Source organism: Arvicanthis niloticus, chromosome 4 (assembly GCF_011762505.2).
Source record: "Arvicanthis niloticus isolate mArvNil1 chromosome 4, mArvNil1.pat.X, whole genome shotgun sequence".
NCBI classification, from domain to species: Eukaryota; Metazoa; Chordata; class Mammalia; order Rodentia; family Muridae; genus Arvicanthis; species Arvicanthis niloticus.
Genome location: NC_047661.1, coordinates 65,711,218 through 65,729,518, shown reverse-complemented (window position 1 = coordinate 65,729,518; position 18,301 = coordinate 65,711,218). Strand labels below are relative to the sequence as shown.

Sequence of the window (18,301 nt, the reverse complement as noted above, 5' to 3'; positions counted from 1 at the left end):
TTTTCTTTTTTTAATTTGTGTGGGTGTTTTGCCTGTGTTCTTGCATGGTGCCCTTGGAGATAAGAAAAAGGTGTCAGATCTCCTGGAATTTGAGCTACAGACAGTAGTGACCTGAAACATGGGTACTGAGAATTAAAAATCAATCCTCTGGAAGAATAGCCCAGTGCTCTTAAGCACTGGGTCATCTCTTCAGGCCTCTAACTAAAGCTTAAGCATAAGAATAAAAGAAAGTCCAGAGCACTGAACAATAACAAACTGTTACTGATTCCACTCAATTTAAGTGTTTATTACATTTACGAAAACCACAATTTTCCTAACACACATTTTTAAGTTCTTTAAAGCAAACCAAAAGTAAAAACTACTGACATTTCAGGCAAGTATGTCTATACTAGACAAGTTAAACAAGCCAGCTACCTTTCCAGTCTCAGTCACAGAACTCAGTTATATAAGAGCATGCTCAGCCACTATTTAACATCCATGGTTCTCTGCTGTAATGTGCCACCAATAGCTCAGTGCTTAGAGCTCAGGCTTTCCATTTCTTTAATTAGAATCTCAAAAACTTTACTTGACTAGTGTGATGGCTGAATAAAAATGTACTGCAAAGGCTCATTTCTTAGTGCTTAGTCATCAGAAAGTGGTACTACTTGAGAGGCATTAGAAGGTGTGGCCTTATTGGAGTAGACATCACTTGGGCTAGACTTTGGGGTTTCAGAAGCCCAAACCAAACACAGTGTTGCTCTCTCTCATGACTCTCTGGCTCCACCCCCCACACACACACACACCCCATTCTCTCCCCTGCTTGCAGATCCAGATTTAGAACTCTCAGCTACTTCTCCAGCACCATGTTTGCCTACCATGTGTCCAGTAACGACAATAGTCTAAACCTCCAAAAATGAAAGCAAGCTACAATTAAATGGTTTCCTTTGTAAGAGCTGTTGTGGTTGTGGGGTCTTTTCACAGCTAAAGAACACTGACTAAAACACCCAGTGACTGAAATAAGTTACATTTGCTTCAGCTTTATAATTTATAACGTGAATATCAAAATATAGCTTATAAGCCGGGCGGTGGTGGCACACACCTTTAATCCCAGCACTTGGGAGGCAGAGACAGGCAGATTTCTGAGTTCGAGGCCAGCCTGGTCTACAGAGTGAGTTCCAGGACAGCCAGGACTACACAGAGAAACCCTGTCTCGAAAAACCAAAAAAAAAGAAGAAGAAGAAGAAGAAGAAGAAGAAGAAGAAGAAGAAGAAGAAGAAGAAGAAGAAGAAGAAGAAGAAGAAGAAGAAAAACCTAAAATGTAGCTTATAACTTTGATTAAAATTGCCTCCTACAGAATAAAGAACAGAATAAAGCTGGGAGTGATGATTATTATGAAGTCAGGAGGATCAGAAGTTCAAGGTCTTCCTCAGCTACACTGTGACTTCAACACCAGTCTGAGCTATGTATATACGTATATTCTATCCAAAATAAAGAGAATAATGGAAGAAGAGAAATGCAGAGACCTGCAAGCAGTGCCTGCTTAATGATTTCAAAAATCATTTTGCTTTTTTCACTACACTAAATGGTTGTCTAACTGAAACAAGTGAGGAAATTGTAAAATATCCCTTTGCTGTATTAAACAACTAATTAATGCAGAAATCTACACCTTATTTATTTATTTCTAATTAATTAATTTATTTATTTCTAATTAATTAATTCACCTAATTATTTCTGAGTACCATTGGCATTCTGTATAAACGTTCTACAGGTTTACAGTGGCCCAAACCTGTATTTTGCCCCAAAAGTTCTGATAGTTTAGCTCAATCATGGAAAATATAAGCATTATGGTAGAAACACCAATGACATATCATTCCAGTAACATATCATTATAAAATTGTAAGAAATAAAGTGGAATAATGCATATGTCAAATAGACACAGCACACAGTAAGTCTCAATAAATTTTAATTATTACGATTATCTTAACAGCATAGGATCAACTTCAATTCAAAAACACATCAGTCACCTATATGCTTTTCTCTTACCCCAAGATCCACAATTAAGAACCACACATCCAACATATGCTTAGTCAGCTTACAGAACCAATTCCTTTGTAATTCTGACCATAACAATGACCACCGCTGAAATAGAAGTCACCAAGTGTAAGGAAATTTATTCTGAAGTTCTTTGGGGTTTTTGTCTATTTGAATATTAATTTCATAGTAATCTAAGCTAATGAGTTGGTGATAATACCAATAATATTTTCTAAATAGCTTTATATCATCTTCACTAATAATTTTTTCTTCTTTTGTTGTTCTATGCTTCTGTTTTTGTGTACTATATTAAGATCTTGCTTCTGTGGCCCTGCCTAGCCTGGAATGTTACTATGTAGAACTTAAAAACTTGGCCTTGGCCCTCAAACTATGCTTTGAAGAACCAGGAACCTTGAACTTGAAGTGACCTTCCTGTCTCTGACTTTGCCTCTGCCTCCTGAATGATGAAACTGCCACCATCCCCAGGATCTTCAACATTTTAAACACTAATGAATAATTTTAAATTAGTGCCTGCTTTGTTTTAAAAATTATACTCTGATGTCACATTTGAAATTTATTATCATATTATAAATATTTTTAATTTTTGTAAATTAGCATTAAATCAGCAATTTTAAAAAACGATTTGTGCTTTAATGTAGTATATATGTATATGTACACATATACATATATATACATAGATATACATACACATATACAATATAAATATACATATATATTTTATAAACTGAGATGTTATTTAAGGTCCAAAGCTAACAGAGCATAAAAACTATACGATTTGGTATGTATATTGCTTTATAAGAAGTATTTTTTTCAGTATGAAAAAAAAAAAAACAAATATCTCATCAGTCTCATCAGAGAAACAAAATTATTTTAAATTCCTATAGCTTTATGAGATTCGATATAGTTTATAAGTAGAAGTGGCACACCAATAAAGTAACTATGCATTGAACAAAGATCTCTTTAAACAAGAGAACACCGTTTTTTAGTTCCCACACAATAGAGTCATCTCTAAAGAAACATAGTTGCCATGTGTGGTAACCTAGACCAGCAACCCTGACCTTGTGAGATAGAAGGAAGATCAGGAAGAGTTCAAGGGCATCCCTGACTACAAAAGTTAGGATTCAGTCTGAGCTATACCATATCCTGTCTCAACAAAAACAAAACAAGCTGAGAAATAATGCATTTTCCCCCATCTCAGTACAAACCCACATACTCACAGCCAGACATGGTGACACAAGTCTTTAATCCTGGTAATAAGAGAGACCCGAGACGGACGGACGGACGGACGGATGGACGGACAGACGGGGGCGGACAGATGAACAGAAATATACCCAGGGTGGGGTAGAGGAGAGAGAAATATATCGGCCCCTCACTATTCTCTAAAACCAGGATTTCATAAAACAGAAACTACCAAGAAACGAATGGGTCAAGAGAAGCCTGAGAACCAAATGGAAACAGCAAAGGACAATAGGGACAACAAAATTATAGCACAAATATCACAGTCACATAATCTTAGAAGTCATTCTGTACCTAACTTCCTATGGAAAGTAATGCTCTACTTCAAGAGAGTACATTTCAATCACAGAAGTAAATTCCAGGTAATCCCAAATCTTTTAAATCTTTGAAAGAATCAAGAAAGATGTACACATAAACAAAATTTTTGTATCGAAAATAAATCTTTTATTAAATCAATTAAAAATAATTTGGGGGTGGCTGATGAGATGGCTCAGTAGTTAACAGTACTTGTTGCTTTCAGGAGGCTCAGCACCCATATGATAGTTTACAATCATCCATAGCTCCAGTTCCAGGGGGAGAGAATTAGATACTCTAGCTCCTTTCTTCTTTCTAACTTTTTTACATGTAGTTCCTAATTGTAGATGCGATTAACTATATATTTATGGGGTACAATGTAACAATGCAATATGGATATGCAAAGTACAAGTACCACATCATGGGCCAGGCAGTGGTGACGCACACCATTAATCCTAGCACTTGGGAGGCAGAGGCAGGCAGATTTCTGAGTTCAAGGCCAGCCTGGTCTACAGAGTGAGTTCCAGGACAGCCAGGGCTACACAGAGAAACCCTGTCTCAAAAAACAAACAAAACAAAACAAAAAAGTATCACACCATGGTTCAAAAGATCTCCATCTCAAGTATTCTGATTTTTTGAGGTTGTTTGGCTGTTTGGTTTTGTTTGGTTTTAGACAGGGTCTGTAGCTTTAGCTGTTCTGGACCTTGCTATATAGACAAAGCTGACCTCGAACTCACAAGAGATTCACCTGGGATCAAAGGCATGCAGCACCATGCCTAGCTATCTATCACTTTTTTTCAAAGTCCTCCTCAAGTTCTTTACTAAGTATGTAATAAATTACTATGAACTATAGTCACCCTAAACTCTAGAGCGCACTCCTATCTGCCTATTTAAATATCTGTCATCCAGTTGACCTCTACCCTGCCACACCTGTTTGTATTTAATCACATGTTTAACCTAGACTCACCAGAAGTCAGGCATTAAGGTAACTGATTAGTACAGTGGTTGAATGAAAATGGTCCCCATATTTGCAAGTTTAGTCCTTAGTTGATGAACCATTTGGGAAGGATTAAGAGGTGTGGCCTTGCTGGAGAAAGTGTGACACTGGGGATGGGTTCTGGAGTTTCAAAAGCCCACACCAGGCCCAAGGTCACTGTCTCTTCCTGTTGCCAGTAGATTAGTATGTAAAGCTCTCCTACTGCTCCAGATCCATGCCTGTCTGTTTCTTGTCATGATGACCATGGACTAATCCTCTGAAACTACACATAAGCCCCTAATTAAATGCTTCCTTGTATGAGTTTCCATGGCTATGGTAGTTATGGTATCATTTCACAGTAATACAACAGTAACCATGACTGACAATGTATCCTATTTTTTGGGAACCAATAAAAGAATACTAAAATTAAAAAAAAAAAAAAAACCTACTTTAAGAGCAGGTTATCATGTGGTACACACCTGTAATCCCAGCTACTTTGAAGGTGGAGGCTAAGGCATGAGAATCAGTCTGGGCAATTTAGGAAGATTCTGTATCAAAACAGAAGCAAAAGGGCTGGAGTGATGAAACACTTACCTAGGATATAAGAGGCTTTGGGTTCAATTTCAAACACAAAAAAAAATTTTAAAAACAGGTTATGAGACTATTAAAAAAAAAAAATCATGAGGGCCTGCAGAGATAGCTCAGCAGTTTAGAGCACTTGTTTTCTTGCAGAGGAGCTAGGTTCAAGTCCCAGCACCCATATGGCTCACAATGATCCCTAACTTCAGTTCCAGATGATCTGACGCTCTCTTCTGAGCTTCACAGGCACCAGACATGTACACAATACACAAACATACTTGCAGGCAAAAGCATTTATACACATAAAATAAGTAAATCTAAAACAAAATTTTTAAAAGGCAAATTCATGACAATATTCTTTTAGATGCAAGAAGGATACTAAGGGAACTCAAAGTTGTATGATGACAACCACAGCAGTGAAGCTGGTTGACAAGTACTTGCTTCACAAGCAAAAGACCTGAGTCTGGATCTCTAGCACTCGTGTAAGAGCTGGGTATACCAGTAGACATCTATAACCCCAGAACTAGAGGCAGGAAGAAAGGACAAGCAGATTCCAGGCTTGCTGGTCAGCCCGTCAGGCTGAAATGGCAAGTTCCAGGTTCAGTAAGAGCTCTTGTCTCAAAAATTAAGATGGAAAGACAGAAAAACACACCTAACATCAACATCAGCCTTCATACTCTCAGAAACAAGTGTACATACACACTTGTAAATCTACACAATACACACATATACACACAAAAAAATTAAAACACATAAATAAACATGCCTAGTAAAGTACTTGCATAGCAAGGATGAATTAGGGTTCTCATTACCTAAGTAAAAGTGCCAGGGTGACATGACCTTATAACCCCAATGCAAGGGGGTGTAGAAACAGGAAGAACCTGGAGTTTACTGGCTAGCCAGTCTAACTGAATTTGCGAGCTCTAGGTTCAGTGACTGACTCTGCTTCAAAAAAATAAAATAAGGTAAAAGGTACTTCAGGAAGACATCCATTGTCAACTTCCAGCATCCATGTGCACATGTGCAACAAACTCACACACAAAAACACAGCTGAGCTATATGATGGTGCAAACCCATAATACTAATGCCAAGGAGGGTGAGGCTGAAAAATTGTGAGTTCAAGGAAGCCTGGGCTATATGTAATACTTATTCTGCCACACTGTATTCGCAGTGGAGCTCAATGATTAGGCAGTAGAAGAGGAGGGAGCTGGGAGCTGGGAGAAAAAGAGAGGAGGTGGAGCTGGGAGAGAAAAAGAGGAAGGGGAGGGGGGAAGTAGAGGAAGGGAAGAACCATAAATGGGTCGAAAGCTGTCCTGGGTAGCAACTTCTATTGAAAGGTTAGATACTGGGTAACAACTCTAATTGTGTAGACATCTTGTTGATTGAGCATTTCTTTCTTTCTTTCTTTTTTTAACTTGTAGAAGTCTTTATTTTTTTTTCATAAATATATAAATCCTTTAGATAATCATTAAGCTTTAAGAGTCTCACTTCTACTGGGTACTTCGAGGATGGCAGGTATTGTCTGGGGTGCAGCAGAGCTTTGTGGATGCAGCATGGGGGATTGGCAGAGCCATCCCCCACGCTGGTGTCTCATGGGTGCCAAGGCCTGCACATCTAACTAGCCAGAGCCCCAGAGCAGTGGGAGCATGGTGGCTGCCCGGGAACCAGGCACGGTTTTCTAAATATCACCCCTACAGCAGTGATCCCTTTGTGTTAAATGACCCTTTCATAGGGGTCACCTAAGATCATCAGATGACAGAGATTTTTATATAACAATGCATAACAGTAGCAAAATTACAGTTATAAAGTAGCAGTGAAAATAATTTTATGGTTGGGGTCCCCACAACATGAGGAGCTGTATTAAAGGGTGGCGACATTAGAAACCACTGCTCTCTGTATATATTATGAAAACAAAATAAAATGTATTTGGACCCATGCGTAATTTTAATTCTCCCTGGCTTAGAAGGCAGAGACAAGAACTCTGTTGCAAGCTGGCTAGTTAGACTAGGCAATAGGTGAACTCTAGGTGCTGAGTGAGCCTCTACATCAATGAATAAGATAAAGAACAAAGAAGACTGCCCATGCCAAGTTCCAGACTTCACATAATACATGTGAACATACATAATACATGCTCACCACATACATATACAAAAAAAAAATCAGTAAGTGAAAGAAGAGCTAAATAAATGGAGAAATGTTTTATGTTCATCTACTGAGCCAATATTCCTCAAAATGAGCTCTAGATTTACCACTCCCTATCAAAAGCCATGCTGGCTAGCTAGGTATTGTGGTATATACCTTTAGTCCCAGTACTAAAGATAAGTGGATCTCTGTGAGTTCAAGGCCAACCTATGCCTACATAGTGAGTTCCAAAATAGCCAGAGCTATGTAGAGAGAGACCCTGTCTCAAAAACATGAAATTAAAAATTAAATTCTGCTTGATTTTTATAAAACCAAATAAGCCAAATCTACAATTCACTTGGAAATGCAAAGAACCTAGAATAATTAAAATCTTGAAAAAGAGGAACATATTAAGACAGCTACATTCCCTATTTCAAAACTTACTACAAAGCTACACTAATCAACATAGTTAGGAAATAGATTAATGGAAAATAAATAAACTGAGAATGTATCTCAGTGATATAGTCCATGCTTAGTACACACGTACACACACACACACAGAGGGGGTGTGGGAGAGGGAGAAGGAGTGAGAAAGAGAAGAGAGAAGAAGTAGGGAAGGGAGGGAAGAAGGGAAGGAAGGAGGGAGAGAGAGAGGGAGAGTGACACAGACAGAATGCACACACCCCGGGTTTCATCTAAAATAGAAATTGTAGGACCCCTCCAAGGGCTGCCGTGTGCTGCTGCTGCTGTCTGCCAAATAACATTTTTCTGTTTGTCTAAGATTAAAACATCCTGATGTAGGCATGGTGCCCCAGGCAGGGAATTTACACTTGACAGCCCATTGCCCCCTAGTTGAGTTCCTGTTTGTGTTTTTCCTTCCCTGGCTTGGCATATATATTGAACCTGCTCAGTAAAAGCTTTGGCATTCTCCCATAACGAATGACCGGAGTCAGTGTCTTCCTTTAATCCCCCAGGCCTATGCCCGAGCTCGGTACTGTGGCAGCACTGGCGCTGTCAGAAATATAAAATATAGTGAGCTAGGGAGAGAGCTCCATCAGTAAAATACTTGTCCCCAAACATATAGAACTATCATCCCTGACACCCACGTTAAAAAGTCCATCAGCACCAGGTATGACAGAGAGCACCTTAAACCCAACATTCCTGAGGCAGAGGCAAGAGAATCTTTATTAGTTCAAGACCAGCCTGGTCTATATAGCAAGTTCCAGGCCATTCAGTGATACCCTGCCTAAAGGAAGTAAATAAATTCCATACCTGTAAGCTCATTCTAAGGAGGTCAAGAAAGGAGAATCACTAGGGATTGCTTGCAAGCTATAAGGTACCCACAGTTAAATATAACTTGCACCCTCATCAAAGAAGCTTCTTTTCTCTGTGGACAGAGACCATTACAGAAAACTACAACTAGTCAAAAGGCAGAGAACAACCAACTGTGGAGTGCCCAACCCCAACTAATGTATTACACACAACCCTTATACCAATGGCTCAGGGAACATTGCACAAGATAGAGTGAAAGAGTCTAAGAGCCATAGAACTATATCTGCTACAAGACAAGCCTTCTAATATGATAGGGAAACTACACCCATAAAATGACAACAGTGTGGCTGCTTAAAGAAAACCTAAAAACAATGACAACACCAGTTGATGTGCCAACATAAATAGGGGAAATCACTTGGGATCCCACCCCTAGAGAGAGAACTTCAGTCAATTAAAAACTGTGGAGAGGGGAGACTTAGTCTTCCCCTAGAGACAAGCACCCTAAATGATTATCCAATACCAACTAGTCAGCCTCCTCCAAAAAAATAGACACATATAGGCAACACTAAATAGACTCAGTATGTCCACATACACACACATATATACATATGTTCACATACATATATATGTATCAATAATAAAGAATAAGAGACCATGAGTCTGAAAGGGAACAAGAGGAAATCATGGAAAGGGTAGGTAGGAAGGAAGCAAAATGGTGGGGAGGTGGCAAATGATTATATTTTAATTAAAAAAATATTCTCTGAAAAAGAAGAACATCACAAGGTGGATAGCAATTGCTATGCAATCCTCAATTTCTGACAGCCATGCACACATATACAAGTATACAGACATGCTCCTTCATGCACATGAACACACACATAGACACACAAAATTGTAATGAAAGCAGTCAAGACAGATATTTATGCTTATAATCAACTGATTTTCAGCAAAAGCACCAAGACAGAACAATACTAAGGGCAGCTTTTCTACAAGTGGCAAAGAGGCAATCAGATAACCAAGTACAAAAAAAAAAATCACATCCTGTAAAAATTAACTCAAAATCCATCACAGGCTAATTAAAAGAGGGAAACTATCTTAATGTCTTGAGCTCAGAATGTAAATATTCCAAAATAAGATAATAAAATTAAAATATACTAATGGTTGCAAAGCTCTATAAATAGACTTAAAACAACTGAATTATGTAAATGAAGTAAACATACTGATTGATCTCATCAACTCATTTCACTGGTCAATAGTCCAATTAGTTCAGAACATTAAGACACAGACACTCCACCAAAAGATGTGTATAATGACACAAGAGGTGCCACTGTCCTGTCTGGCAACCATACTACAGCTTGAAAGGAATACACCAAACTGTAGCTAAAATCAGGAAAAGTAAAAGAGAAACAAAATGAAACTGTTACTTGAAGTCTCACCTTACCTTTGGACTCCAGATAAGTAAGTTCATAAATCCTTTTTATTGTGCTCAAAGCAATCGAGTAGAGGGTTGCTGGGGTTTTTCTTTTGTTTTCTTTCTTTTGGGTTTTATCGGGTTATTGAGACAGGGTTTCTCTGTGTAGCCCTGGTGAACCTGGAACTTGTTCTGATTAACAGACTGGCCTGGAACTCAGAGATCTGCTTGCCCCTGCCTCACCAGTACTGGAATTAAAAGACTGTGCCCAACTGCAATTGGGCACACTATCACTAATACCAATCACAAAAAGATAATCAACAAGAATGTTCTAGAGTAGATTTCTTCTAATCCTTAAACGTATAGGTAGGATGATGGAGGAAGTAATCTAGATCCTGATGTGACTAATAGAAACCCAGTGGATAAGTTATCTTTATACTAAAGTTCATTTAAGAGTCTGAAAAGTAATCAACAATGGATTTATACAGTCCACATAAAATTTTTAAATGTTATTTTTATTTTTAAAGTTTTTTTAAACTATATTTCTAATTTTTCCCTCCAAAAACTAAAGATGTGCAACAACACTGAGACCACATTACAGCAAGACATCAATCAGCTAGAATGTCTGTTGCCCTCTGAAGTAAACAAAGGTTATTCTATAACCATCAATAAAAACATTTATTTAATACCTAGCTCCTCTATTTATCAGAACATAAAGTTAATTGCTACACAACAAATAATAAGACATAAGAGTCCATTTCTCAAGCTGTAACATTTAAATTAAAAATCAGAGGATGTACATAATGGTTTTATTATATACTTGTAATCCCAGTATTTAGGAAGATGAAGTAGGAAAATCTCAAACTCAAAACTAGCCTAACTAGCCTAGACTACACAGCAAGTTCTAGATCAGCCTGGCTACATATTACATAGGGGTGTTGTTGTTATAACAACAACAAACAAACAAACAAACCAGCTGGGTGGTGGCACACATCTTTATTCCCAGCACTCAGGAAGCAGAGGCAGCTGGGTCTCTGAATTTGAGGACAGCCTGATCTATATAGCAAGTTCCAGTACAGTCAGGACCACAAAAACTCCCAAAAGAAAGGGGATTTGTCAACTTGACTACATCTGGAATTAACTAAAACCAAAAATGGTGGGCACACCCATGAGGGATTTTTGCTTAAAGTGGGAAAATTACTTCTAATCCATATCTTTAAAGTAGGAAGATGTACTTTTAATCCAGATCTTGAGGTGAGAAGACATACTTTTAATCCAGATTTTTGTGTGTGTGTGAGTGTGTGTGTGTGTGTGTGTGTGTGTGATGGAAAAATTCCTTTCTCATCGGGGCCACATGTTCTGCTGAAAGCCTATATATAAATAAAGACATGGAAGAAGGAAGCCTCTGTTCTTTGCCTGCTTGCTGTCACCTTACTGATAAATCCATTCCTTCAATTACACTAGAGACTACTTTTTCAGGATTCTGGCATACTGAAGACCAGCTGAGACATCCAGCCTCATGGACTGCACAACTACAAATTCCTGAACCTTCCATTTATGGCAACCATTGTTGGATTGGCTGGACCACAGTCATTCTAATAAATCCCCATATACATATAAAAAGATTCACTCTATAAGCTCTGTTACTCTAGAGATCCCTGACTAATGCAAGACCCTATCACAAAAATAAATAAATAAATGCATGAAAACATATATTTGTCATTAGCCCAAGAGAGAAACATTATTCACTTAAATACCACTGAGTAGCTTTAGATGAATAGTAAAAATCTCCTACTCTACAGCAAGTTCCTGAAATATGCCAAAATATTAATTGTTCTGTATCCACTGTCTGATAAGTAAACACACAATTGAAGACAAAAGGAAATGGTTTTAAATTGCAACATGATAAATATAAAAGTGGAGAACTTTGAAATGCTAGGATACACCAGTGTCCTATTCATCAAAATTTAACTGAGAAGCAGATTTGGAAAAGAAATTACAAGATATGGTAACTTTCAGCAGGGCAGTGGTGACGCACACCTTTAATCCCAGCACTTGGGAGGCAGAGGCAGGCGGATTTCTGAGTTTAAGGCCAGCCTGGTCTACAGAGTGAGAGTTCCAGGACAGCCAGGGCTACACAGAGAAACCCTGTCTTGAAAAACCAAAAAAAAAAAAAAAAAAAATAGTAACTTTCAAAGGAATTTAACAGGTCGGTCAAGCTACATGAGCAAAGTTGAGAAGCAACATTCTATGAAGCCAGATGTTACCACTTACTATCTGGACAACTCTGGAAAGGCTGTTTTTTAACATTAGAAAGTTATCTTTTAAAGTAACAAATATTTAATCAGTAAAAAATAAATAAATAAATAAATAAATAAAAGAACAAAAGGTCATAGAACATGTTTTAAGCTAGGTACAGTGGTATGTGCCTTTCTACTGGGGAGGCTGGGATAGAAAAATCACTTTGAATCCCGGAATCCAACGCTAACGTGGGCTACACATGGAGATCTTATCTCTCAAAACAGGGAAGAAAGGGGGCTTGAGAGATGGCTCATCAGTTAAGAGCACTGGCTGCTCTTCCAGAGGTCCTGAGTTCAATTCCCAGAGACCACATGGTGGCTCATAACCATCTGTAATGTGATCTGATGCCCTCTTCTGGTGTGTCTGAAGACAGCTATAGTGTACTCATGTAAATAAAATTAATTTAAAAAAGAAAAAACAGGGAAGAAAGAATGTATGTATTCCTACTTTAATACGCCTAAAAAATGGAAAAAGTTATGTCAACATCAACATAGACTAGAGCCACTGGAGAAGCGGGAGCATCAGTTAAGAAAATGCTTCCATAAGACTGTAGGACATCCTCTTAATTAATGATTGATTGAGGGCCCAAACCACTGTGGAGTGGTGCCACCTCTGGGCAGGTGATTCTGGAGTCCATAAGAAAGTAGCTTGATCAAGCCATAGGGAGCAAGGCAGTAAGCAGCACTCCTCCAGGAGTATCAGCTCCCACTGTATCAGCTCCCCACCTCCAAGTTGCTGCCTTCTTTGAGTTTATGTCTTGACTTCCTTCACTGATGAACAGTGATATGGAAGACAAATAAACCCTTCCCCCTCCCCCAACTTTCTTTTGGTCATGGTGTTTTATCACAGTAATAGTAACCCTAACTAAAGTAATACCCCAAAAACATAGAATGAAAATTCCACTAGAGACTAACTCTCTACAAATGAAGGTTCGCAGGGCTTACACTTCTGTAATTTCATGACTCACATATGTCTCATGTTCTGCTGCTTGTTTCCTACTTTTCACAATTTTGGAAGATTTAATTCAATGTACCATTAAGAAAAAGATTGTTACCCCTCACAGAGGTACAGACCTATAATTCCAGCATGCAGGAGGCAGAAGCAGGAGGATTTTAACAAGTTTTCTGCCAGTCTGGTCTATGTAGACAGAATCAGATCAAGTAAGTATACATAATGAGAACCTGTCTTAAGACAGAAAGATAGGACAAAGGAAGGGAAGGAAGAAAGGAAAGAAGAGAGGGAAGGAGGAAGAAAAAAGATTGAACTGGATAATATTTTTGTCAGCAATGTGCCTGCCATGCAAGCTTGACGATCAGACTTCAGTCCCCAACTCCCACATGAAAGGCATGTACCTGAACTCCAGTGTTAAGAAGGTAGAGACATGAGGATCCCTGGAGCTTGCTGGCCAGCCATTCTAGTTGAATACACGAGTTCCAAGTTCAGTAACAGATAGAAATATGGATGGATGGATGGATGGATGGATGGATGGATGGATGGATGGATGAATACTGGGCAGTGGTGGTACACACCTTTAATCCCAGCATTCAGGAGGCAGAGGTAGGAGGAGCTCTCAAGTTGGAGGCCGGCCTAGTCTACACAGAGAAACCCTGTCTTAAAAAAAAAAAAAAAAAAATGGGGCCAGTCATATGGCTCAACTGGTATAAGCACGGGGTGACAATCTGATTTTGATCCCTAGAATACACAAAAAGTCAGATGTCCTGACTCATATCTGTAATCCCAACACTCCTTCAGCAAGCTAGGAGACAAAAAGAGAATCACCCTATAGTGCAAGGGCCAGCTAGACTAAACTACACAGAGCGGACAAACAGTAGGAGAAATGGAAGTGGAAGGAGAGGACCACCTCCCAAAAATCTGCCCTCTGACTTCCACACCTGTCCCTGGCATGCTCACCCACACTTACATATACATGCTCACACACAACAGTAAAGAAAATATGGTAAATAAGTAAATAAGGTAGAGAGTGATTAAGGACAACACTGGACATCAATCTCTGGCCTACATATAAACATACACTGATGCACAAATACATACATAAATACACACACATACATACACTAGTGCATAAATACATAAACACACATACATACATATAGCAGTGCACAAATACATAAACACATACATGCATACACACATACAAAAAAAGTTAATCAACTCTCTGCACAGACTGAATGAGAAACCAATGAGAATGAGAAACAACAAAAAATGTGTTTGCTTTTAAGGTTTTTTTTTTTTAAGTGTAAAAAGCTTTTTTAGTTAGATGAAAAAAGAGTAAAATCCACTGGTGGAGGGTCAGCCATGAATATTTATCAAGACTAATAATGACTTCTGTGTCCTTGAGGAAAGCAATGCCTAAGGTACAAATACCTGCTTAGAGATGAAAACAACTACACGCCAATTCATGTGACAGATATATTCCTGAAAAGACTAATCCTAAAAACCAAAGTGTAGCAATCTATATATTTAATTTTCCAGTATCTTGATCTCCAATCTTTGAAATGGCACATATGAATTATGTTATTTAGAGAGGAGTTAAATAATAAGGCCACTTGGTCCACTGCCTGGCACAGAACAATGTTCTTCCTTGGAACAGAATCACAACTCACACCATGTCCACTAAGAAATATTAGATGCAACAATACTAGCAGTGAGATGAACTAGCTGAACCACCAACACCTTGGTTCCCATAATTTTCTTAGAGCCCATATTTTGATCATAAAAGGTACTCTAAATGATGACAGAAGAAAGAACTGCCATTGGCTCCTCTCAGCCACTCTGCCCACCATACTCAAAAGAGGGGAAGCTGCTGAAAAGGATGTAAAAAGGGACAGACTTTCCATGTTTCTATACTGTCAACATGCAATGATGACAGGCCCAACCTTAGAATTCGTATCAAGACTACCCTTCAGCAAACTATTAATAAAAAATTTACATTTTCTTTAACGATAAAAATGCAAGTGATTCCTGTTTGGTCATCCACCCCAACATAACACACTGTAAAGAATAGAGGAGTCTGAATCTTCCTGCCAAAAACTGTTGTGTTTTCACACAGAAACAACTAAGTATGGACTATATCACTACAAGATTTCTGTGCACCATCCAAACTACATCAGGTTCAGAAGGAGAAACCAAAATTAAATTTTTAAAAATTTGTTTTTTGAGGTAAAGGGATAGATGAATTTCCGTTTCATCTGGAAGCTCACTGTTGAAAGTTTCAAACACACAAAATATTCCCAAAATACTGAAGTTGGATGATGGATGCCAGAGTTCACTGCACTACACTATTCTAATATTCAATAACATATACATTTCAATCATTAGTTTCAAAATGTGTGTATATGTATGTGACTATCAGTATTTATATCAAAAGTCACTATACAATAATCTAATAAAGAAATAAAATATGGTTTAAAGTTTTATGCTTCAAAAGAAAGTGAATTTCACCTATACCTATCCTGTTATTCTAGAACCTGTATTGCAAATAACCAGACTAAAAGTAAAGGCCTAATACAGGAAATAATTAAGTGCCTGAAATAAAACAAATCTAACCTTGAAAATATAGAGGCAAAAAGGATGGCTACTAAACAGGTATTACAACTACTGCACATTTATATCTGGCACCATGTATTATCTTCTAACACTGGTTGAGTGAAAGAAAATTACTTTAAAGCCAAACTCCTTTTTGATTCTTTTAAGTTGACAAGCAACAGAAAATTAAAGTCTAAAAGGTAACTTCTAAAAATGGAATGGAGAGAAAAAGAAAGTACTCATATCCACTTAAAATAAGTCATTGCCCACCATAGTATAACCAACAACTTCCAATGACCAAATCTGATAAATTCTTCCAATGATAAACACAAATTAACAAAATCGTCAAGCTCATACTGTGGCTGCCTCAGGCCTTTTTCAAATTGTCATTCAATTATCACAAGATAACCCTAAACCCACTCCAAAATTTAACTAACCTTGATTAGTTGTTTCTAAAACTAAAAGTAGCCAAAATTTCTAAAAATACTAATTTGCAATAAGTTAGCCTATATCAGTACTATGAACATGAATTCTGTGATTAAAACTATAGCAAAATGTAACTTAGGCAAAGACTCACATTAGCCCCCCAAGACCAAAAAAAAAAAAAAAAAAAAAAAAAAAAAGTAACTTATTCAGAATATGAATGGGAAATGCAAGCTTAAACATACACTTCTAAGAGGTAAAAAGTTACAGCCAAATTCTCCATTGAATACTTGACCCACACACACACACACACACACACACACAAAGACACAATTATACTTCCACACCAACAATTGCTTAATTAGCACAAAAGTGCTCATGTTCATTCAAAACCTGAAGCATCAAATTTTGCATAATTCTCTTTAAACTGAAATACAAGTAATTGCTTCATTTAGGTCAAGTAGAATTTTGTCTCTATCCGTGGAAAAAGCCATTAGATTGAGTGAAGCACATGACCCCAGCTTCGTCTTGTTCCCCAACTCACCGAGAAAAGTATATGCTTATAAAATATTTATCTACTTACCAGGTTAAAGACAGTTTCTACAATATCCCTATTGGACACTTCTCCAACTTCAACCAACCCCGTGAGCACGGCGAATTTCATTCTGATGCCCCTGATGGGGAGCCCCGGCTTCAGAGATAAGGCACCCCCTTCCGCGGGGGTTTCTTCTTTCCCTCCACCTCCCCCGTCATCACCTGTTGGTGGCCGGGAAGGGGCACGATTGTCTTCACTAGCCATTAGTAGTCCACGAGAAAGGACAAGTCAGAGTCACCCTGAGCCAGCAGTCGCTGCACTGAGAGGCGGCACAACACACGCAAACGCTAAACCAAAAAGGGTCTCTGTTCCAACTTGAGGAGAAACCCCAAAAGCAGGAAAAGTCCTTGGCGTCGCCCTCCTCCTCTTGGAGACTATTTGTCCAATCTCACTCCCGGAGGCTGACAACAACGCCAAACCCTATTGGAAGATTAAACATTTGTTAAATAGGGTAAGTCTGTCGTGGGATTTTTTAGGGAGGAGAGGGAAATAGTTACTGTCTGTCAAATAAGTTACTAAGGGCACCCCAGGGCCAGCCGGCCGCTCCTCCCGGGCTGCAGAGCCGGGTCCGCCGAAGGCGGGTCCTCCAGGCCGGCGAGCGGGTTCCCTCCTCCCCCACCCCGCGCAGGTGGTGGGCGCAGGGCAGGTGCACCGCGGGGAAGTGTCGCGGGCAGCGGAGGGGGCCCCCCGCGACCACGGAGGTCCAAAGTTCTTCCTCACCCAGAGACTCCGGCCTCGTCCTCACCCCCGCCGGGGCGCAGCCAGACGGAGGTGGCGGCGGAGATCCAGGGCAGGAAAAGGCGGGGGAAGGGGGCGGTGATTCTCCTCAGCGCTCGGCCCAGGGGGAGGAGTGGAGCACCTCGCCCGGGCACCTGAGCTTCGCTGAGGAGAGGAAGGGAGGCGTGTGCTGGGGCGGGAAGGCAGGCCCGACGCGACTGCGAGGCGGGGGCGGGGGAGAGCAAGGTCAATGCACCTGGTCGCAGCCTTCAAGTTTCCCTAGTCCGCTCCCCGGGAGCCCGCGGCTGCCTAGAACTCCATGGATTCCTAGGCCGCCCCACCCCTGCGCTCAGCCCTTGCAAAAGCAGCTACTGCAGGCCCTAGCGACGCCGCGGCTCGTGCTGCTGCGGTGGCCGAGGATGCTACTGCCACTGATCGCCGGGCCACGGCGCGCGGGACTACCCCTGTGCCTACTGAAGCTGCTCCTCGCCGCCATGACAGCGCCGAGGGCCGCCGGGCGCGGCGTGCGCGTGCGCGAGCGCGCGGGGTGGCGGGGCGGGCGGGCGCCCAGGCGGAGGCGGCTCGGTAGGGGACGTGCGGGCGGGCCCGGGAACCGCGAGTGAGCAGGGGAGCCGAGCACGCGCTCCCCGGAGGTGCCACGCGGGCGGGAGCGCGCCTCGGGAGCGCGCTGCTCAGGTAATGCGGCGAGCGGCGCGCTTCCCCTCGTACTCTCCCTTAGACTGTGCTTCGGGGAGAGCGAGGAGGGTGTTGTTAAGCTAGGGCTGGTCTCCGGGCGCCG

General features: G+C 40.2%; 1 protein-coding gene across 5 annotated transcripts in view; it reads right to left on the bottom strand.

Moving 5' to 3' along the window:
- The window catches only part of Lrba (LPS responsive beige-like anchor protein), a 542,935-nt gene extending 525,038 nt beyond the window's left edge, over positions 1 to 17,897 (bottom strand). For 4 of the 5 annotated variants that reach the window (XM_076932607.1, XM_076932609.1, XM_034501062.2 and 1 more), the window contains exons 1-2: positions 17,506 to 17,641; positions 16,774 to 17,205 (exon numbers count right to left, since the gene is read on the bottom strand). In XM_076932607.1, coding sequence (XP_076788722.1) covers positions 16,774 to 16,989 — 216 coding nt within the window. In that variant the 5' untranslated portion in view covers positions 16,990 to 17,205; positions 17,506 to 17,641. Of the gene's footprint in view, positions 1 to 16,773; positions 17,206 to 17,505; positions 17,642 to 17,758 lie in introns of those variants that run through there. The other variant, XM_076932608.1, reaches the window with a different exon arrangement.
- Between the last annotated feature and the right edge of the window lie 404 nt (positions 17,898 to 18,301).